This window comes from Podarcis tiliguerta (assembly GCF_965153285.1).
Source record: "Podarcis tiliguerta genome assembly, chromosome: 5".
Taxonomy (NCBI): domain Eukaryota; kingdom Metazoa; phylum Chordata; class Lepidosauria; order Squamata; family Lacertidae; genus Podarcis; species Podarcis tiliguerta.
Window position 1 is genome coordinate 76,506,316 of NC_139538.1, and position 24,242 is coordinate 76,530,557.

The window sequence follows — 24,242 nt, forward strand, 5'->3', positions numbered from 1 at the left end:
CAGCATGGAGGCAGCCTGTGCTTGCCAAAAGCTGGGGAGCTGCTTTTGCTTCCATCTAGTCTGTGCAAGTAGATAAATAGGTACTTCTCTGGCGGGAAGGTAAACAGCATTTCTGTGCCCTGCTCTGGTTCGCCAGAAGTGACTTAGTCATGCTGGGCACATGACCCGGAAGCTGTACGCTGGCTCCCTCGGCCAATGAAGCGAGATGAGCACCGCAACCCCAGAGTCGTCGGCGACTGGACCTAATGGTCAGGGGTCCCTTTACCTTTACCTAGTCTGTTCCCAGACCCATAATTTTACTTTGAGGCAATTAATTGGGCATTTGGAGTGCCTTTTCCTTTTAGAAACATGGACAGCTCAGTGGGAAAAATGGCATCACTTTTCTGAAAAGAAAGGAAGAGGAGAATATAGGGTGAGAAAGAGGAGCTTGAAGAAAGAGTGGGTGAAGTATGCTTGAGGGAAAGGGCCGAGGACTGTGAAGCCAAAGGTCTCTAATGGGGGAGGCAGGTCTGCAGAAATGTTATTTAAGATTAGGAGCAGTCATATGCTGTGGAGGAAGAGGGAGCAGGGGTGCAAGGAAGAGCTTGGTTAAGGGAAGTGAGACAAAGTAGAAGGGGTGGTGGAGAACGTATCTAGTTCGCACTTCCTGAAGCAACAAAGAAACCAAACCGCAGCCACTGTTCAAAATCCGTACTTATCCGCATTTTGCAATGCAGATCTCCCACCAAGCAATATGTACAAAAATGCATACATTAGGATGGTGCATGCATTAAAAAGGCATACATTTGAGAAAAATAACAATCAAATATGTTATATTAAGGGGAACAGCATGGAAAAATGGCTACTTTCTCTGGCAACTGCAGCCTAATGAGCCAAGGGAGCACAAAGTTGCTAGCTCCAGAGCCTAGAACCTGGAAGAATGCTGCTATTGTATCTTCAGGACCAAGAACAATAAGTGCCAAAGAGCAGTGTGCATTTGGCTGGTGTTCAGAAATAAATTTCACAAACTAATTTGACCTTACCAGTCAATTCTTTGACTGCAGGCTTCAAGTTTTTCTTCCTTTGGACAAGTGAAAATTGCAAGAACTGTGGCAGAAAGCAGCCCAAGCATCACTTTGGCCATATTACTGTCTTAAAAGCTCTCTGAGCTTTATTCCACGTGGGCCCCAATATTGCTGTCCTGCAGAGAACAGTGCAGGGCAGAAAGATGCAGCACAGTTGGAAGATATCAGCTGAAATGGAAGACCCACAGCTAACTCTGTCTCAATATGCAATTACCAGTAGCCAAGCTCGGGCAATGAAATGCAATCAGAGGCAGAGAAATATAGCGGATTTATGTCTCTGCTATACAGCTCAGAGCTTGCTGCTCCAACAGAACGAAACATACACATCTGTGTGGCTCCATCACCTTCACTGAGTAGAGATAATTTCAATAAGGAGGAAGGGATGAGCAGCAGTTGATTTCGGAGAGGGGGGAGTTGTAGAAATATGTTTACAATTTCTTTGCATCACAGTTCTTTTCTTTTCTTTTCGCAAAAAGATCCGAACAGAATATCAGGGGAAAGAGTAGGGTTGTTTTGTTATTTAAGTTAAGCAGAATGTGTTGGGAGTAACATAAGAATAGGAATAGACAATCTGTCTCTTAGACTATTCCACCGCTAATTCCTAGCCCCTGCTTGGACACATTTTGGAGGTCCCAAGTCACAAGGTGGTTAGGTTAGTCTCAACTAGGGCCAGGGCCTTTTCAGTACTGGCCCCGACTTGGTGGAACGTTCTGTCACAAGATACTAGGGCCCTGCGGGACTTGACATCTTTCTGCAGGGCCTGCATGACAGAGCTGTTCCACCTGGCCTTTGGTTTGGACTCAGTCTGACCCTTATGTTTCCCTCCCCTTATGGTTTTGATCTATGGGCTACTTTTAAAATGAAGCTGCATTTTAAATTGCATTTTAACCTGTATTTTAAATTGCCCCCCCCCATTATGTTTTTACTGAAATTTTATTGGTGTTAGCTGCCCTGAGCCAGCTCTGGCCGGGGAGGGCAGGGTATAAATAAAAAAAATTATTATTATTATTACCATCATCATCATCATCATTTTGAACCAGCTCCTTGATGCATTCCAATCACACACACATGTCTATGGCTCCTTGGAAGGCATCTCATTCCATGTTCTCTATTGCAAGAACCAGGGAAATAGGGAAATTAAAGAGAGATCAAGCGAAAGGAAGACACCGAAAATATGCTGTACAAATAGATGGCCTTTTAACAGAACTATAATTTTCTACACAGGCTGGCATTTTATGTATGTCATAACCTTGCTTTATTTTTGTTACATGCAAAAGCCATTTCAATAATATAGAAACCGCCCCCTCTTTCCATTTAATAATCACAAATATGGTATTAATGCTACAGTTGCTTATAATTACTGCCCATCAAAGTCTGTTTTTCTTCCTCTGGTGTTCTTTCATAACCAGTCCACCTAATAGCTTTGCTGTGCTATTATGTGCATGTGCCTTTTCCTTCCTAAGGTCAAGCAATCTGGGTTTTAAACACACATATCAAATTAAAACAAAAAAACAAAAACCAGATACGTCAACTCCAATTTGGTCAATAGGATTTAGATGATAAATAAGGTGTCCACAAAATCAGATTAAATAATCAACCTAATGTTTTCACTTGACAAACCATCAGGGATGTCATGATAGTCTACCAGGATCAATTTCAAATGTAGATGTTGACATTTCACTAGTGCAGACAAGTATCCTGAGTTGTTTACTTTTTAATTACATTTATATCCCATCTTTCCTCCAAAGATGTTCAAACACTAGTGCAAGCTCAAAGAAAACCAAGGTAAGGTGTCACAGAATACATGAATCAGAATACAATTCTGATGTCTGACGTCACAATGTTGCTCTCAGCATTCTGATGGTCGTTCAATCTGCATTCTCATGTACAGGCAGAATAATCTGTCAACACACATGTGCTACCTCACAGTTTAATGCACATTAGTTTCTCTAAATCTCTCTTTTTTTTGGGGGGGGGGAGTGACACCAAAAACCTGTGTGAACATAAGTTGCTTAGGGGAGAAAAAGACATTCTGCAGGCTTTCTGTGGATATCCAAGACCAGAGAAGACAAAGCAGAAAATTCCACAGAAATGAAGGGGCAGGATTTGCAGATCTCCATGCGCTGTGAACACATGAAAACCAAGCTCAGGCTATCAACAACTTTGAGGCTTGAACCAAGACTAGTAATGCTACCTTTGGCTGTGTACGCAATGAAGTCTCAAAACTCAGAATTGGCATACCAACTTGTGTGACATACTAGTTCATCCTTTCCTTTACACCCTCCACATGTTCTCCCATCTCCCACTCCTGTGGAGTCATTTGCCTGGGTGCAAAAAGTAATTTCAGAGGTGAAGGCAATGGCCTTAATTTCCTTCACTTGAAAGAAAGAGAAAGAGAGAGTGTGTCTTCTTTGAAGCCCTGTTAGTGAAGTAACTAAGTAGGGCTGTTAATTGTCTTTGAATCCCCACCAATTATCTAGTAAGGAAAAGACTGCAGAGAAAATAAAAGTATAGGTGGACCAGGAAAAGACAGAAAAAGTAGTATTAACAGATACCTACTGAAGAACTCACCAAACTTTATTCAAGTCTTCTTAAGAAAGAGTGTATGATGTCACCACGGTGTATGAAATTCCCAGTGGATGGGGCATTTATGATTAGGCTAGATACAATGAAAATACTACAATATCATGCCCCCATGTATGGATAGGGAAGATAAGCATTGCTAAGTGGGATGATTGCTATGTATCCACATGTAGAGACATAGACTAAGTGAGTGTTCCTGTTACAGTGGTACAAGAGAAGCAAAACAAAAAGCAGTACTTTCCAAAATGTCAGATAGCTGCAAGCATACTTTGCTCTAAATTATAACTGGAAGCACACTTCACTCACTCAGTTTAAGACAACTCGCTGAAAGTAAACCCAAGAGACAGGCAAAGCCTCTTGCTTCTCAGCTACTCACTGCAGATTTCCATAGTCCGAGCCCATGAGGCAGTCCAATGCAGAAAAAACTCCAGTGGAGCAGATTGCATGTCTAAATCCTTTTAATCTATTTGCAGTTGACACTGCTGATACATCATTTCCACACTTGACCCAGAGTCTCTTTTGAACTCCCAACTTCATTTGGTCTGGGGTGGCCTTGCATTATAGCTTAGTCACACCAGCTCAGAGGAGTTCACAACAGTCTTTTTGTCTTGTCACTTGTCTAAGTGTCTTACCTGACTGAAGATGCAACAAACAGCCACCTCCAAGGTTGCATTTCAGGGGTGGGGAGAGGATCTGGGGGTTGTTCACTTGTTACAGTCAACAAGTGTACACAAACAGTTGAGCTGTATGTTTGATCAGCTATTCACATTTAATGTTCAACAAGTTTACAACCTGTGTACCTGCGTACACAAAAGCTGAGCTGTACAAATCAACAGGGATGCACTCTTTCACACGAACAATTGCACATGTGCAGAGACAACTTGTAATTGTGTATGGTGTAATGTGTGAACAGCCTTCCATTGTATCCAAATGCAGTCACAGATGAATCTCTCTCTCTCTCTCTCTCTCTCACACACACACACACACACACTTAAATTTATGTGTTTCAAGTCACACAGTGTGCAGCACACTCATAATTCTCTCCTGACACTCAGTCTGAAACTTCCCACTCTAAATAAACAAAGAGATAGACATGTTTCGGAGATGGAAACTGACTACTGGAAACTGAACCTGAACGAGTTTCAAAAAGCACACAGTAAAATCAAATGGGGACAGCAGGGGAGAAAAACAATGAAAATAAGTAACAGATTTGCTTCTCTGTGGAAATTTATTTGCATAATGACATCCCAGTGTGGAGGTTCAAAAACCGCAGTTCCCAGGCACTCTGCAGTTCCCACAACCGCAGCCGAGCTAAACGACTTTACATGTCTGAGCAGCAGCATACAACTAAACTTGAAACGGCAAAAAAAATGAGAGCTTTGAGATGGTGCCATCCATTCTGATTAGAATCAACGTCAATTCCCTTTGCCTTATTAAGAGTCTGAAGTGACTCAGAGGCATTTGTTTCCAATTCTCGTAATATGGAGCCTTTTAGGTCAACATGTTGGAACCATGGGGGTCTAAAAGAAATCCAATGTACAAAGACAGCCATATTTTGATTTCTCCCCTACAACCCTTATGTCCTCAACAAGCTTTCAAACATTTTTTAAAGTCTTTCTTTTTCCAAACTGTCAGCTGAAGACAGCCTTTTGACTGCTAGGATAAAACAGACCACAAAAAATGGCATAAGTTAAAACTACCTCTACATCAGTACTTGACAATAACAGTATTATTTATAGCTTCACAACAAATCTATGGCCATGATGTTCCACAGATCTTTAGATCTTTGAATGTCAATATCACAGCAGTGGAATTGTTCCTTCACATTCTATTCCAACCACATGGCATTATTTAAACACCAGTATAAAACCCTAGTGCCAGACTAGACCATTTCTTAGGGTAATATAAGCATAGGTAGGCTGCTCCTGTTGTTGTTGTTGTTGTTACACAAACGGACAGCATTGAGGGGCAGGGAAGGATCTAGATTAGGAATCAGAGGGGTAAAGAGTTGAAGTGAATGGAAAAACATCAGGAAGAGGAAATGAAGGTAGACTCACATGCTCCTGTATATTCCTGCCTCAGTGAGAGATTTCCCGACAGTGTGTTTGTGGCATTCGTAAGGAGCCCCCAGTGGTCTCACGAACTATTGACCCGTACACCACTAATCTGTTGCCACCAATCAGGTCCTCCCTGGTAAAATCACTTTAGTCTCAGTCAGATTCTCAAGTTAATAAAGAAGAGTGTATTTTATTTCAGACACAAACAAACTTTTACGGCATTCCTAATGTTGTTACTCTTTACTTTCTTAGTCTTCTTTTCCTCTCTCTATCTCTTCTACCTCCCATCACTCAAGAACCCACTGTCCTGTCTCTCTATTTCCAACTGCCTGCCAACTGCTTCTCCAACTGCCTTTCCCCACCAGCCAACCCACTAAAACCAACCAACTACCCACCAATAACTCTAACAAACCTTGGGCTAAGCCCTTTTATAGACATGTAGGCTCTGCCTCCAGCTTTCCTATTGGTCCACATTTTTAACCCTTTCTTTTTTCCCTGTACAGACAGGCTCTAAACGAACGGGCAAACGCCACATCCAGCCTCAGTGAGAGATTCCCCCACAGTGTGTTATAATTTTCTTAAACCACACACACCATTTAAATTGTTAATGCAGGATTTTGATCTGAAGTAGTGCTGTGTGTGTGTGTGTGTGTGTGTGTGTGTGAGAGAGAGAGAGAGAGAGAGAGAGAGAGAGAGAGAGATTTTTTTAAAAACCCACCATCCTCTCAACCTACAACCACACCTTGCACTGTGTTGGACATTTGTGTTGAATTTCTGTTGAAAACAATAACAGTCTGCACTTAAGAGCACAGATACAGAGCTAACATATTGTCTAGTTTGGCCCTTAGCACAGCCACATTGTCTGTTATATGGTAACATAACTGACCAAGAAGATGCTGTCTTTAGTGGTTAAGTAAAAATTGCTTGGCACAACATTTACTAAACACTCTGTGGCAAAATTCCTGGCCTGCCTCCATTGTCTATAGACCTCTAGCTTCAGGTCATCCTGCAGTAATTGCCTTCAGCAGAATCCCTGTTAAGTCCTAGGGCCTAGGGCATCTCCCTGCCAAATCTTCTTCTTGTCCATAAGCTGCTGCCCATTTCAATAAGCCATGGTGGTCACTCTAACCATATGATTCCACTGCTGCCCATCTTAAGAGGAGGAAAAGATGTTGCCCATTTTAGTGAGAGAGACACTAAGAAATGTGTCTTCATACACATGCTGCTGGCCTGAGGAGGAGAGGGCCCGGCCATTGTGACCTCATGTTGATCTCACTTAGCTGAAGGAAGAGTGGGCATTGTGACCTCATGCTGATGGTCAGAAGCCAGACTGGCCCATATGCCCCCCTGAAGGAAAAAGAGAAAGACACCGTGCCCCCTTTCATCGTGTCTTGCCAAGCACCTCAACAGGAAAACTGCCTTTTCCCACTTTGTCAACAGGTTTGTGGCTGGAGGGTGGTGGTGGCGGTGGCACTGAGGTTCCTCATTCCTCTGCGTTTTTGAACTGAAAATATTACAGGGACTGGAATGCCCTGGATTCCAGCAAATAAAGCAATTTGATTATTACTAATGTCCCCAGAAAACTGCTCACTCCCTATGGTCAGAAAAGGAGTACAGTTTGAGAGAAAATGGCTCCTCATTTTGCCCTGTCTCATCTGCTGTGGATTGACTCTAGGACACAATTTGTTATTTACATCTTATTTTGTAGGCTGCTTTAGGTGGGGAATGTTGCAATGTGCAATTGAATCTGAAGAAATAATTCCAACCAAAATTAACCCAGCAACTATTAGGCATTTTTCACACCAGAAGGGACATCCTAGTCAACAACAACAACACTCGCCCATCTGGCTGGGTTGCCCCAGTAACTCTGAGTGGTTCTGACTTATATAAAAATATAATAAAACATTAAAAAACTTCCCTATACAGGGCTGCCTTCAGATGTCTTCTGAAAGTTGTATATTTACTTATTATATTGGCTCAGGAGTTGCCTAAGTCCGCACCCACCAACATTTCTCAGGTGAAAATAGGGACATTCTAAGAAAAAGTAGGATACTCTGAGATCAAATCAGAAATTGGGATGATAAATCTAGAACTGTTCCTGGAAAATAGGGACACTTTGAGGGTCTGTGAAAGACCTCACACATCCCAGAGTTTGTGTTGCTGCTGCTGCTGTTGCTTTAAATCACTCTGAATATTAAAGACACCTAATATGACATCACCAAGCTGCTTTTGAAACTTTCTGTAATTTCAAAAGTAGTTTAACATACAAGCTGCTTGTTTACCCATCACACAAAAAGTTGGAGAATAAATAAACAACAACAATATTAATTGACATGCAGTGGTGCTGTCCTGTAACGCAGGCAACATGCTAAACTCCTCCCCCACTCCTCAATCACTTATAAACATGTCTGTTAATTATAAAGTGTCAACCCACAAAACAAGTGCAAAGGTCTCATGGGAATGCACAATGTCTTGTTTGCATGGTCTAGGGATCACAGCCTATCCTAATTTTCTGATTCACGACCTATTAACTTGCAGGCCTGATTTTTCTTTCCTGCAGAATGGCAAAACGTAATCATTATATATTCAAGGCACCTCAACAAAACCTTTGCTTAGCTATGTGCATATTATTTAATTCCTCATGGCCCCCTTTTGAGGTTATTAATCTGGATGACTATTTGAAATAAACAACAGAAAATCAGCTCTGAGTATTACTCCTCCTGTCTTTGGGGCATTACAAGTCAATTGAACTGTCTAAATGAGTTATGCCTGGAATTAAAACATCCATGCCTTAGATTCCACCAGTGCAGCCCTGCGCCTTTAAGATAATCCTGCAACTGCAGAGTTGCACCTTCATTGGCAATTCATAACTCGCACTATGTTGTGTGTGCAAGCTTCAGTGCTTACAAAAATAGGAAGGGATTCAGCAAATTAAAATGTTTAGTAAACAAAGTTGTCCAAAGGGAAATCATTAGCAAAATCAGATCCTCTGAAGGTGCTCAGTGGAAAGTAAAATTGCTTCATTACATAAAACACTAGGCACAGTGCATACTGAGTTCGACACCTGTCAGAGGGTAGGCCGAAAGAGAAACAAAGGATTTCTTGCTCCGTAACAAAAACATATTGTTTGTCTCAGTGGGCAGTAAAACTTAGATATCATTATAGCTGTATGTGCAGGTCTAGAGAGAGGCTTACTTATTTATTTTATTTTGTCAAACTTTTCAAATGATTTCTCCCCCCCCCCCATAGACTTACATTAAAAAATCCTAGAATATAAACAATAATAGAGTACTGTATACTGTACGCAGCAAGTTAGAAGCATAAATTAATATTGAACAGGGGGAAATGAAAAATTGTCTGGAAAACTCACTCTCCCAAAAACACTGGTTGTATTCAAGTAAGTTTTACTCAGAATAGATCCATTGGAATTAATTAACATCACTAAGTTAGTTCCATTGATTTAACTGGGTCTACTCTGAGCATAGCTTAGTTGAATGCCACCCTATATTAGTAGCCAAATGAAATGCAATTCTGCATGCACGAACACAGGATTCATGGTGTTCAGTAATTTATTATACTATATATAAAATATATCCCCAGACAGTTCAGGTGCATCTAGGCAACCCCAAAAAACAGACATTTGGCACATATAGGCTGTGCTTGAATGTAATGGTAATTGTTTTAGCATTCTGAAAATAAGCTGCAGGTGAAGTGTCACCCTCCTTTTGCAGCAGCAAAGAGACATTTGGATGTTTTTGCCTTCATTGCAAAGTAATTATAGCTTCTTATGACATGCAAACCCAGACAAATTCCCCAGTAAAATTCTATTTCCTATTCCAAAATGCAGTATTTCTCATTTGGCAGTTGATCTTTGATAGTTGACATGCAACTGGTTTTAGTAACTGAAAGTTAGCAGGCAATGGGATTTAGTATTCAAGTGTATTTTCTTGACTGCATGCAATGATAATCAACATGCAATAGTAATTAGTATTTGATAGTTCACATGCACTTCTCTTTTTGTTAGGATGTGACTGCGTTGCACTCAAGGCAGTTTACAACTTTATTTTATCCACATTTGTTGTACTACTGACATTCAACATGTGGGAGAAACAAAGACCCCCAACAAGTCACAAGTGCTCAAACTTTCATATTTCGAATGAAAATTTGACCTCAATATATAGCTTCCGAATTTGAATTGTTTTGAAATTTCATGTCCACAACAAACTTTCAGTGGCAGCCATTAGGAAGAAAAAGTTGGTAGAAAAGAAAAATACTAGTGGGCACTGCTAGAAAGACTTGAGCAAGATCATCCCCATCAAGATTTTGGTCCAAAGTGATTGTCCAGCTATGGAGTTGTGTTCATTCTATACTGCAACCATTCAATAAACACAGGAACCCCCCCCCCCATTACATCAGTCACAAAGATGCTGCCAGGAAAAGCTTCAGGAATCCCTGTCCACTATATTTAGCACCATAAGGTTTGCCGTCCCAGCATAATGTGCCTTCATGTGATGACATGGATCTAAGCCATGAGTCGGCAAAACTAAGGCCCGGGGGCCGGATCCGGCCCAATTGCCTTCTGGATCTGGTCCGCGGCTGATCTGGGATTCGCCACGTGGATCGGCATGGGGTTTCTGATCATTTGGGCTGCACCATTTCCACCTCTCTCTCCCTTACACATACTGCAGCAGCCCTCCTCCCTCCCTCCTCCTGGCTTCTCCCTTCCCCGCCTAGAGGAGGAAGGAGGCTGGGTTTTGTTGAGCCGTGGTTGGCTGAGCTCCATTTTAAGCAGCCCCTCTCGGGAGCCAGCCCTTTCGTGCTACTCATTGTCCCTCCGCCACCGCCAGCCCCTGCCACTTGCAAGGCACAGGTAAGCAGCCACTGGGGCTTGTCCAGCGCTGTGGAGAAGGGAGGGGAGAGTCGTGGGGGGGATTTTTTTTCTTTCAAAATATAGTCCAGCCCCCCCACAATGTCTGAGGGACAGTGGACTGCCCCCCTGTGGAAAATATTTGCTAGCCCCCGATCTAAGCAGTGAAAAACTGTAAATGTTCTATTCTGGGTGGGGATTCCTCACTAAAGTATTTCATGGCAGCATCCCAGTGGACAGCATATAGTCTGCTGATGATCTTGGTGTAACCCACCCTGGGACCTAGTGAAATAATCATAATCTGTAAGCCACCCAGAGTGTCTGGGGAAACCCAGCCAGATGGGCAAGGTATAATAATAATAATAATAATAATAATAATAATAGTAATTGCAATAATCATTTTTAGACTGTAAATGTGGGGGCAGAGACTGTGTTATTTTTCTTGATGTGTACCAGGGACTAAGAGCCTTTCCAGCTGAAAAGCACAATATAAATGCTTTGAATAAACAAATAACAAAATGTTTGTTGGCTGTCCTTGCCCTACTTCTAGAAGAACTGTGTAGCTCTCCTTCCCGTCCCAAATCTTTGTCGGTGTCAGCCTAACAGATTGTGTTTTTCCTTCAGTGAAAGTTAACTAACCTTGCAATACTGGCTTGCCAATTAAGTGCTTTTCTCTATCCAGTAATGTCATTTCCGTTCCATTTGACCTACATGTTGGAAGCAATCTTCTGTAACGTTATGCTTTGCACTGTTTCAAGTTGGAGTATACCAAAAAGGCAGACATGAAAAAAACTATATAGGATTGTTAGCATTCACCTCTAAGCATTTTATAAAGTGAGTAAAAACACGTATTTTTTTTTAAGAAGGATGGATTGTCTGTTTGAATGTTTAAGATGATGTTAGCACTTTTTTCATTATATAATATTTTATTTCAGTATTGTAATCTACCTTGAGGGCCATTTCACCAGATAAAGACAAGATACAGTTAGTTGGTTAGTAAGTTAGTCAGTTAGTCAGTCAGTCAGTCAGTCAGTCAGTTAGTTAGTTAAAGTGATGTCCAACACTATGGCCACAACCCTACAGGATAGAAGGGGTGCTTAATTCCATTGATTTCAATGGTCTTAAGCAAACCTAATTTTGTGATGGCTTGTGGCCGAGATGGTAGCAATCCAAAAGACATGCACTTGCACTGATGTTTTGTAGGTGCACATTTTGCCTCCCATCCATTTTTTGTTCAGAGCCAACCCCAGGCACATGTGAAGCTTCTCCAAGACTTTTTTAAAAAAAGGTTTTGAGGACTGGACACGAGCTTTTTAGAAGTTTATTAATCTGCATGTGCTATTTTCTGTCCCACCCTCGGCCACATCAGTGTAATATGTGCTAGACTTTTCCTGGAGAGACCAGCCTTCTCACTCATAAGCTCCATCCATCTCAGTATTGTCTCCACTGACAAGAGATACCGGGGACTGGATCTAGAACTTTCTACATGTGAAGCATTTGCTCTACTCATGAGCAATGCCCCTTCCTCTCAGTTTAAACTCCTTCACATAGTTGCTGTGAGAATAAAATCGCCAAGCGCCAACTATGCCACCCTGCTGGAAAGGATGATGATGAATGATAAAGCTCTTGTGCTATCAAAACCTGGAAAAAAAAAAGACCCTCGGGGACTTAATAAGAATTGAAATGGAATTTTAACAACAAGTTCTAATCAAATTGCATATTTGGTTCAGCAGAGTTAGATTACTCATCTTCAATCCACTTGGAAGAATCCACTTAAAAAAAAAAAAAAGCAAGGAGGAAATATAGGCAATCTATATTTAGCTTTTCAAAGTCATAACTTTGTGTTGCTTTACTTCCCCCATTTTAAAACAATAACAGCAGCAGCTCTGAAGAAACTTCATATTTCAGCATTCATTTCTTCCCAGACAGATTTTTTTTTTCAATTGTGCCCAATGGTAGATTTCTAAATGAGTTTCCCTAGGTGCTTGGACTCAGATTGGGGAAGTTGTTAAAAGCAACAACAAAAATAATATATTTGGGTTTTTTGTTTTTGTCACTCAGTGTATTATTTCACCTCCAATTAGCTCCATTTTTACCATTCCAGTCTTATTGTGTGTACCAGAGGCTGCTTCACTTCACCAGCTGCCTCTGAAATAATGCATGCTGGAGGTTTGAAAAAAAAAAAGTTGCTCGCTATAAACTCCATTTAAAATCCTCATTTGAAAGCAACTTGCTGACAATGTCTTTTGTCAGTTGCATGGTTTTGTCCTTCACACTTTCTTTGAAATGCTGGGGAACGATGCACACATAACACACAGTGTGTGTGTTTATACAGACAACCATTTCACACAGGCACCCCCAAACTCAGCCCTCCAGATGTTTTGGGACTACAACTCACATCATCCCTAGCTAACAGGACCAGTGGTCAGGGATGATGAGAATTGTATTCCCAAAACATTTGGAGGGCCGAGTTTGGGGAATCTAGGAAGCTTATGCAGTGGGAGGAGGAGAGGACCGGGGGGGGGGGGTGAATAAGGAGCCTTTCCCCATTATTTGGAGCCTCCTGGGAAACCCAGCAAAACTGCTGTACCTGGAATTAAGTGTGGAGAGTGCAGGCGAATAGGACACAGCAGTGGGCAACCCTGAGGAAATACCATCCACATTGGGCCTGTAGCATCCTGCCAAGCAGTAAGTAGAGTTTTACCACTCCTCTGCTAATCCATTTTTCCCCAGTTGGGTATGGATGTGTGGAGAAATTCTCCTCATTCGGCTGCATGACATAAACAAGCCGCTTGCCAAGCAGTTAAATGCACACCATGGTAAACTGCTGCTTCCTAAATGATTGCCTGGGGATGCGGGTGGCACTGTGGGTTAAACCACAGAGCCTAGCGCTTGCCAATCAGAAGGTCGGCAGTTCAAATCCCCGTGATGGGGTGAGCTCTCGTTGCTCGGTCCCTGCTCCTGACAACCTAGCAGTTCGAAAGGACGTCAAAGTGCAAGTAGATAAATAGGTACCACTCCGGCGGAAAGGTAATTGGCATTTCCGTGCACTGCTCTGGTTTGCCAGAAGTGGCCACATGACCCGGAAGCTGGCTCCCTCAGCCAATAAAGCGAGATGAGCGTCGCAACCCCAGAGTCGCCCACGACTGGACCTAATGGTCCCTTTACCTTTACTTAAATGATTGACTGGCTTGGCCACAGGATTCAAGGAGACTCACAGACCTATGTAGATCTACTCAGCATTAACTCCTGTTGAGGGGAAAGGGAGGCCATGATCCCTACTGCTCACAAACATGCCAGCCAAACTGTATTGGCTGTGCTTCAGAAGCTATGTGACACAGAATCAGTGCTGTGTAGTGGTTAGAGTGAAGCTCACTGAGGGATCGCTGTCTCTCAACCAAACCCAACTCACAGGACTGCTGCAAGAACACAGTCAAGGCCGTCTTTACCCAGGGGCGCAAGGGGTGCAGGGTACCCGGGCGCCAAATTCTGGGGGGCGCCAGGCACCTGCTACTGAGCCCCCTAAGTTCTTAACTATCTACCTGTTATGAAATAATAAGTAATTTTGATCAAGCTAGAAAAAACAAAATACATATATACCTAGGTATTACTGAAATGTATATCTACTGTTTCACTAAAGGTCTTTCAACTTTGTGCACTCATTTACCAAAGACGTGCTGTGCCAGTGGCAGTGCTTGTCATTCACAACGGCGTGATTTAATTTCATCACTTACAGTTTAGAGAAATCGTTAAAAAAATAATGTTTATTTCTGCTAATTGTTGGCATTTTCTTTGACTAACTACTTAGGGCACTACTACACATGTGTTTCAGCACGTGATTTTAGTTTTCCATTTCTGCAAAAGCGCACCAAGAGCACAGACTATGAATTCCGCAAGCTGCATTTTTTCTTCATTTTACGACGAATGCTAAGCGGGAAACACTTTTCTTTTTCCTCCCTTCTTTTGTAAACAAGAGATAAGGCATAAGAGTGGTGTCTGACATAAGCATAATAAAAGTTAATTTGGGGGCTAAACTAAATTTGGGGGCGCTGGGCGGATCTTTGCACCCCGGCGGCACATATGCTAAAGATGGCCCTGAACACAGTCACTATTTATTCTCCTGTGTATACCACTTTGAGCTCCCAGGAGAAAATAAACAAGCTGTATGAAGGGTGTCTAGTGCACGACTAGTGGGCTTTTCTGCTTGGAGGCGTGCGAGAGGCAGGTGCAACCCCAGTGCTCTTCTTGTGTAATTGTGAATACATGAAGGGGGACCCTCTTAGGATACGTAAGATAGTTTTACTGTTGGGTGGGGTGAGGAAGAATACTGGGAGAGATGGAATATGGAAATATGCCCTACCCAGAAAATTATGGGGCAACCAAAAATAATGAGTGGAAAATAAAAACCCACCGCCCAGCTGTACATATTCCTGTAGGAAACTGTACAAGAAAGAGAACATTTCATTATTTAGCAAACAGCAGCAGAACTGCTGCAGCAACGGAATGGCGTGATTCTGCTAGACCGACCACTCAAAGGATGCAATTGCCCGAGTGAACATGCCAGAAATTTGGAAAGGAAAATGAAGTGTAACAACCTTGAAAATACAGCAAATAAAAGACAATTCATGGTTGATATTCATCCCTGCTGGCACTTAATCAATAGGATCCATAACCTTATTAATACAACCAGTGCCAAGCATCTGCTGATAGAACACATTCACTGACTGAACACATAATGGCTATATTCATTTTTATTTAATTATTTCCTGCCAATATTGTACCACCTGTTGTTCTCCTTACTGAGAATAGGGAAAAACAACACACACAAACACAAAATCTGCTTGGAGGAATGCATTCACTTACGACGACGTTTTAACTGGATGGGGGGGGGGGGCAGGAACCAACTGGCTTGTACTCAGTGGGTCCCATCTTAGGGCTGGTTCGTGCACAAATGTTCCTCAGGCATTATGGAATTCAAGGTCAAATATTAACATGTATTCATCACCTCTCCCCCATTATGAGATCCAGTCTTGCTTACTGAGCCACAGCTATGTCGCTGCTGCTCTCTGCCTGAGAGATACAGTACTCTGTTTCCACCACCACCCTGTTGCTTCCACCTCACTGATTCTTTCTGCTCAGAAAGCATGTGGACTGAGGTGGTTTGGAGAAAGAAAACTCTTCCCATCGACTCCTGCCCTAGGCTTAGCAGTAAGTCTGAGCTGGCTACAAATACAACCATTTCCTAAAGTGCCTATAAAGTTTTATGATAGGTTTAGCGAGTTAATGCTATAAATCGCCACGCTGCATGATTCAGAATAATTAATTTAATAAGTGTGTCATATGAGGAAAGTAAATAAATGGGGAGAAGTGAATGATCAGTGAAGCATATAGGATTGAAAGGAAAAAACAAAATCGCCAGCAAGCACAGAATATTAAAAACTTGATGGATTTTTTTTTTCTTCCTACCCTGCCCCAAATCTTCCTTGAGCGACTTCTTAAATTCCATACAGCAGCAATGTCCAGCTTCTTTGGTGGGGCATTCTGTTACCCCAAAACCAACCAGGGAACCATAAACATGCTTTGACATACTCTGCCCCTGTCGTGGATGTTCATGATATTAGGTGTTCTTCAAGTTTGGGTCCCCAGATGTTGTTGAACTACTGGTCCTATCAGCCCCAGCCAGCCTAGCCAATGGTGAGGGATGGTGAGAGATGTAGTTTGACAACATCTGGGGACCCAAGCTTGAAGAAAACTCTTATAGAACATGAAAGTTGGCATCATCCACCAACTAAGGACTTCACAGGTATGGATCAACAGCACTCAGGTGGAATGAGACAGGGAAGTGCTTCTTGGAAAATCCCCTGAAGAGGCAATTGGCAGCAGCCCATTGGATTTTCACAGGTGAGTATGTATATACACTCTAATGAAGTTTTTCTAAGAATCAAACAGCACTTCACACAAGCTTGCTTTGGATCCCTTTTGGGATTCAGTTAATCACTGAAATAATATATATGATACTGTGATTAACAAAACTGATATTTAATTTCTGTTGCAAAACATTTCACCTTCTGCCTCCATCAGCTGCTCTGGTAAAAATGTAAGTATGCTATTACCAAAGAAGCAGTTAACAGAGTACTATGGATGAAATGTCTGAATGGGCTTCATTTGCTTAAGGTAAATCATGTCAGCACTATCTTCCAAGCTGAGGTCACGTGTTTATCTAAGCATGCATACAAACCCTGAATCTAGCCATAGATCTGTGGGTCATCAGAGGCCCCCAGAATTTGCTTCAGAGCATGCATCTGGTGTACAGATTGCCATTCAACCATTCTTTGCATATGCAGCCCACTAATTTTTGCTTTCATTCAAGGATGTCCTCTCAGTTGGTCCATGTAGCACAAACAAGGATCCAGACCATAACAGTGGTAAGTAGAAGGTGCCATCTCAATCAACAGAAACTTCAGGGAGTAGATTCCAGAGGAGGTGCCCTTTCCTTGATTTTAATCTCAATTGTTCTGCCCCAAGATGAATGTAAAGGATACAACAGCATCATGTTAGAGTATCAATTAATGCAGGGTTAATGGTAGGCTAGAACAAGGACATGCCATATATATATATATATATATATATGGGGGCGCATACCCCTAAACATTTTGTGAATCTAAGTTTGGCCTCATTGAGGGGCAGTATTTCAATATGAGTAGGAAAATGAGACTACCTCTAAACATTTTTTTAAGAAAAAACACACACTGTGTGTGTGTGTGTGTGTGTGTGTGTGTACAGTGAGGGGGAAAAGTGTTTGATCCCCTGCTAAATTTGCCCGTTTTCCCTCTGTAGCTGTGAGAGACAGAATAACAACAGGAAAGCCCCCAGAAACCCAGAAGACAAAAGTCAGAGATTGATGTGCATTATAATGAGTGAAATAAGTATTTGATCCCCTATCAACCAGCCAGATGTCAGGCTACCTGGTATCTTCACTGTATGTAACGAGCAGAGATTAGAAGCACCTGCTGTAAGGGAGAGGTCTTACCTGTAATCCCAGCTCATTGCAGTACTTTCCCCCCTCACAGTATATATATTTTTGGGGGTCCATTCTATTTTCTAGGAACCTGCAGCCCACAGTCAAATCTCATGTGTTTCTAATATGATGTCTATACAGATGGGGTCCCATAGAGACAGCTATACAGTCCTTCATTGCTGCAAAACTTCAATAACTTTTGGCTCTGGCTCCACCCACCATTGGCTCTGGTACCCAGGTGCGAAGTGAATTTTGTCACACGAATTCACACACATCCCACTGAACTAACCATAATGAGGCCCTTCTTTGTGTGCCTCCTATGAGAGGTCTGGAGGGTGGCAACATGAGAACGGGTCTTTTTTTTCAGTGGCTCCGCATCTGCGGAATGCTCTCCCCAGGGAAGTTCACATGGCACCTTCATTATATATCTTTCAGAACCAGTCAAAAATGTTCCTCTTTAAGCAGGCCTTTGGTTGATTGTCATCCAATGGCCATTTTAAATGTGTGGGGGGGGGGTTGGGGGGGAGTGTTATTTGGTTGTTTTTGTTTTTAAGTATTCTGTGTTTTTATATAGTCTGTGTTTTTATATAGTGATATTATCTTGTGAACTGCTCTTTTTTATTTTTATTTTTAACTTTTATTTTGCTTTAAACAAGTACATATAAATATAGACAACCAAAATTACAAAGGAAAATTCCTTAATAGTAATGAAAAAAACTACAAAAAAAAAACTACAAAAACTACAAAAAATATTGAAGTACATGATACAAAACATAAGCAACTATGGGAAAGATAAAAGAAAAGAAAAAAGAAAAATAGGGGGAAAAGAAAAAGAAAAAGGAAGATGAGCCAAAGCAGGAAAGCTCATCTATTGTACACTTCTGTCAAGCTCACAACAGATCATTATTCTTATCAGTTCTCTCTATCTGCATTCCAAAGGAATCCCTCATTTTGGTATCAGGGAGCATTTCTCTATGCGGTATCATTCTAAACATAGCCAGGTCTTTCTTGTTGAGCCCTTGTCCACTAAATAATTATTTAAGCATTCCCATTCTTCTTTCACCAATTTTTAAATTTTATCTCCTATTGCATCTGTCAGCTTTGCGAGCTCTAAGTACTCGCACAATTTGACTACCCATTCCTCTTTAGTGGGTGTATTTTTATCTTTCCAGTGTTTTGCCACTATAACCCTTGCTGCTGACATTGCATACATAAATAGCCTAGTTTTGTTTTTGGGAATATTATCTGAAACCATTCCTAGTAAAAATTCTTCCGGTTTCTTGCTAAATGTAGTTTTTATCAATCTCTTTATCTCTTCATAAATCATGTTCCAAAGTCTTTGTATCTCTAGACAGGACCACCACATATGGTAGTATGTTCCTATCTGTTCCTTACATCACCAGCACTTGTTATTGTTTGTTTTATTTATTTTTGCAAGTTTTACAGGGGTCAGGTACCACCTATAGTACATTTCCATAAGATCTTCCCTTATAAGGAAACAAGCCGTGAATTTTATATTTTTAGTCCATAATTCATTCCAAATATCGGGTTTGATCATATGTCCCAGGTCCCTCACCCATTTTACTGTAATTTCTTTGATATCTTCCTCCTTTCTTTGCCAATTCAAAAGTAGTTTGTACATTTTTGAAAATGTCTTTTGATTATCATATAAAATATCCTTCTCCAGATAGGATATTTTTTTGTCAAATCCTTTGGTTCTTTTATCCTTTTCAAGGGCGGCTTTTAGTTGATAGTACTCCAGCCAGGTTATCCCCTTCTGTTTCAATTCGCTTAGGTCCTTTATTTTTGGATCACTACTTGTTTCCTCTACTAAAACCTTATATGTCAACCAATCGCTGTTCATATTTATTCTGTGAACCAACATAGATTCCATTGGTGACAGCCACCATGGTGTTTTGGTTACTACTGATTTTTTACTCCTCTCCCATATAATGCCCTTCTCACAATATGATTAAAAAATCCTTTGTGGGATTTAACCTTGTCATAGCCTATGTAGCCATGACACCCGTACACAATATCCCATCCCTCCAGATCTAGGACTTCCGTGTTTTTAATTAATATCCAGTCCTTAATCCATGCCCAGCTCTCTGCCTCAAAGTACAGTTTAAGGTCAGGGACCGCAATGCCTCCTTTTTCCTTCAACTCTGTTAGTAGCTTAAATTTTATGTGTGGTTTTTCCCCTTGCCAAATAAACTTGGCAAGGTCTTTCTGCCATTCCTTAAAACACTTTATGCCTCTAATTATAGGTATTGTTTGGAACATTTTAAATGTGTGGGGGGGTTTTTTGGGGGGAGGAGTGTTATTTGGTTGTTTTTGTTTTTACGTATCCTGTGTTTTTATATAGTGATATTATCTTGTGAACTGCTCTAAGACCTGTGGGTGTGGAGCATTATATAAATTTAATAAGTACTACTACTACTGCTACTACCACTCTAGCAATAAGAACTTCACTATTTAGAAGCATTTGTGTTCAAAGCATACAGGGGACCTTTGTATTCAAAATCCAAAGAGTGCTATTAACTGTAAAGTACAGGATCACTCACACAAGAACCATTTTCATAAACTTTTTTTAGTGAAAATGTGAGAGAACTCTTCCAAATCATGACTGTAAAAGTTTGTGGTGGAGCAACGAAGGGATGGGGGGGGGGGGGGGAATTGTTTTGGAGGTTGACTCCACTATGTGATCTAACAGTTGGTGCTAATCATGAGCGTCTAGTTGAATATTTCAATTACAACAATCCAACAATCAATTCTACAAGACATAAGACGTAAGATATGGGCGGGGCTAGTTTTGTACAGAAGCAGCATGAATCAGTCACTTCAGTCACCAGATTTCAGACAGGCACTGTTTTCCAGCCTTTAGCTGTGTGTTCATTTAAAAACAACAAGTGACTCCACAGCAGGGATATGGGGCCACAATTTTGACTTTTCCTTCAGCTGTGGAAATGTGAAAGGCAAGCATTGCCCATGGGCAACTGTGACATTCCTTTGAAGCTGTCCCTATCTTTAAAATAAAAATGTTGCCTAATGTATATGCAGAAACAAGGCATACAATATTCTACGCCAGATTAAAATATATAATTCGTTACTAATGCTCTATTTTCACCTGATAACTGCAGTAGAAAGGGATCTGGATTATCTATAATAAGTATATATAGAAATTGGTGGAAAATAGGACATCACAAAAAGGGGAAGTCTGATCTGTGGGTTAAATATCCCCCTTGCAGGAGACTTGGTACAGAATATAGACTGGATGTTTTGCTGTTAGCCAATATCTTGCATACAGTTCATCCTCTCTACAGGTCGGGGGCCCATTCACAAATTTCTTCCCTAGAAGCCCCAAACTTCCTGAAGTCAACCCTGTATATAATACTGAGTATCACTAATTCAACTGTACTGATCATTAGAAATACTTTTTCTATTGAAACAGGATGTGTTGTTATCAAAATTCCTCTCTTAGTTTCAAACATAATGCAAACTTTAATCACAAGCGGGAATTATAATTATTGTTATTTTTTAAAACAGCTTCTACCTGCAAAATGTATACAGTTTTCCTTGTCCTCACACTTCAACATTAAACATATCCTCCATGTTTCGGGAGAACCTTCTTAGTGAATATCATTTTTTATCATTTTATAACTCTTGGCTGTCCATTACAAGTTTCTCTGATAATCACAAAAAAGAATACCTGACCTCTTGTGGTTTCTGCTCATTTATGACCAAGAATAATATTTTAAATATTTTCCCATTTCTCCCCCTCCTGGGATGCAGTGGTGATTTGCACTGCTATTATTGATGCCAAGTATATTAACACTTACCGGCAGTGTTTGTGGGAGCCTGTCAGGGTTTCAATGACAAAACATTCCCCATCGTTGAGACAGTATGCAAGATCCTTATCTTTGCATGGCTTAAAGTGCTCAGATTGTTCAGTGGAGTATGTTGTGGTATCTGGAGAGAAAGAACAATGGAAAGAAAATGCTGTCAGTATAGGAAAACATATTAGAGATGTATGTCCTTGGCCAAATAGCCAACATTTGGTTTCAAAAAACAAGGTCAGGGATGGTAGAGCTAGGGGATAACATGGACTGGAGATAAGTGATGAAAACAGCCTGCAGGATCAGGCCAATGGCCAACATCCTGTCTACACAAAGTTAAACTGTAAGACCAGGAGTACTTTCAGAACAGCATCTAGCAGATAAAAGGGGGAGATCCATCAGAATACAGGGTCTACTGTGCTGAAGTTCAGAGACAGAGTGCATAGTTTGCATGCAGAAGATCCCGGGACCCTGGAACCTCCAGGCAGGGCTAGGAAACACTGCAGAGTCACTGCCAGTTAGTGTAAAGAATGCACACTCTCCAACATTTCTCCAATGAAAATAGTGGTGCCCTATTCCAGAGTAATAACAATCACCCCGAGACATGCGGGTATAGGGCAGAATACAAATTTTAACAACAATAAGAAGAACAACAATAATAATTTAATTATTTATATCCCGTCCATCTGACTGGATTGCCCCAACCACCTTCCAACATATATAAAAACATAATAAAGCATTAAACGTTTAAAAACTTCCCTATACAGCAGGGGTCAGCAAACTTTTTCAGTAGGGGGCCGGTCCACTGTCCCTCAGACCTTGGGGGGGGGGACTATATTTTGAAGGGAAAAAATGATCGGATTTCTATACCCCACAAATAACCCAGAGATGCATTTTAAATAAAAGCACGCATTCTACTCATGTAAAAACACCAGGCAGGCCCCACAAATAACCCAGAGATGCATTTTAAATAAAAGCATACATTCTAGTCATGTAAAAACACGCTGATTCCCAGACCATCCGTGGGCCAGATTTAGAAGGCGATTGGGCCAGATCCGGCCCCCAGGCCTTAGTTTGCTTACCCATGCTATACAGGGCTGCTTTCAGGTGTTTTCTAAATGTTGTGTGATGGCCTGGGATTCCGATTCGGAGGATGAAACAGAGGAATCCCGGCCTGCACAGGAGTCCCCGCCTCCAGGGCCGGCTGAACTGGGGCAAGGCCTAGATGCTGAAGAGCCTGCACCTGTGGCAGTGCATCAGGAGCTGGCCCCAGGTGAAGCCCTTCTGGCCCCAGAGAGGCTTGACGACTCAGTGGCCACAGGTGAGCCTCCTCCAGGGCCCAGTAACCCTTCGGCCTCTCCTGATCTGCAGAGGTTTAGAGCGGAGAGGCGAAGGGAACTGGTTGCCCCCAGGAGGAGTGCTCGCCTTAAGGCCAGAGGAGGCGGGGCTCCTGGGGGCTGGGACCGCCCCTGGCCTTAGAAGAGGATAAAAGCCCAGTCAGCCCGGCCCCAGGTTGCGGGAGCAACGTCGTTGTTGGCTTCGGACCTTCCTGCGTTCCTGATCCCTGCTCGGCCTCCTGTTCCTGACTATCCGGTACTCCTGTTCCCTGCTCGGCCTCCTGTCCCCGACCATCCGGTGTTCCTGTTCCCTGCACAGCCTCCTGTTCCAGCGTTCCTGTTCACCGCCCGGCACTCTGCCTCGGACCTTGCCCCTCTTCGTGTGGACTCTGCTACACCCAAGGTACCTTACCCCCGGGACCAGCACAGTTTGCTCCCGCCCCCTCCCGCACTCCCCCTTCGTAGGGGTGCGTTCGGGAAGAGCCAGAGGCCATGGCTGAACAGGCGGCTGCACTGGTGGCTTTGGCCCAGGAGAATCAGGCCTTGTCTCACACCGTGCAGCAGCTCAGTGCCGCGGTTGAGGCACTTCAGCAACGCTTGGAAGCCCTACCGGCTCCTGGGGCCGACGCCCCGGCTCCGGGCAAGTACCCAGTGGCTTTGCCTGAGAAATTTGATGGAGCCCCGGCCAGCTTTCCCATGTTCCTGGCCCAGGCCAAACTGTATATTCAGGGGCGAGCCCGGAACTTTCCTGACGACCGTACCAAGGTGCACTTTTTGATTAGCTTGTTAAAGGACCAGGCGGCCAAGTGGGCGTTGCCGCTACTCAGGCAAGACTCCCCCTTGCTGGCAGACTATACGGGGTTTTGCAATCGTTTGGAGGCCGCGTTCGGCAACCCCCAGAAAGAGAGTCAAGCCAACCGGGCGATTCGGCATTTGAAACAGGGCAAGTCCACGGTGGCCACATATACCACGGAGTTTCGGCTGTTGGCACAGGACTTGACCTGGAATGACTCGGCACTGCGGGACCAGTATCTCGAAGGGCTTTCGGACGAGGTACTGGACCAGTTGGCCACAATGGAACGCCCCACCACGCTGGACACTCTCATTCAACGGAGTCTACAAATAGACGACCGGTTGGAGGATCGTCGTCAGGCCCGGGGTCGCCGACACTTCCAGTTCACGGCACCAGCTTTTTCCGGCAGCCCCACGGTCACAACTGATTTAACGGAGGAGCCTATGCAGCTCGGGGCAGTGCGGCCACGCCTTTCCCCCGCAGAGAAGGCGCGGCGTCGGGATGGAAATCTCTGTCTTTACTGTGGCGGAAGTGGACACTTCGCTCGGTCCTGCCCTGAGAAACGCCAGCCGCAGGGAAACCGCCAACCCCAGTAGCTGATGGCCCTAGCTACCGGGGGTCCCAAACCGTACAGAATGGGCCCGCACCAATGGACTTGCAACATCTTATGGTTTCGGTACGTTTATA

At 42.6% G+C, this 24,242-nt stretch overlaps 1 protein-coding gene across 2 annotated transcripts in view; it reads right to left on the minus strand.

The window, feature by feature from the left end:
• NRG3 (neuregulin 3) overlaps window positions 1–24,242 on the minus strand; it is a 602,711-nt gene that overhangs the window by 324,899 nt on the left and 253,570 nt on the right. For both annotated transcript variants that reach the window (XM_083440046.1, XM_083440045.1), the window contains exon 2: window positions 21,429–21,558. In XM_083440046.1, coding sequence (XP_083296172.1) covers window positions 21,429–21,558 — 130 coding nt within the window. The remainder of the gene's footprint in view (window positions 1–21,428; window positions 21,559–24,242) is intronic.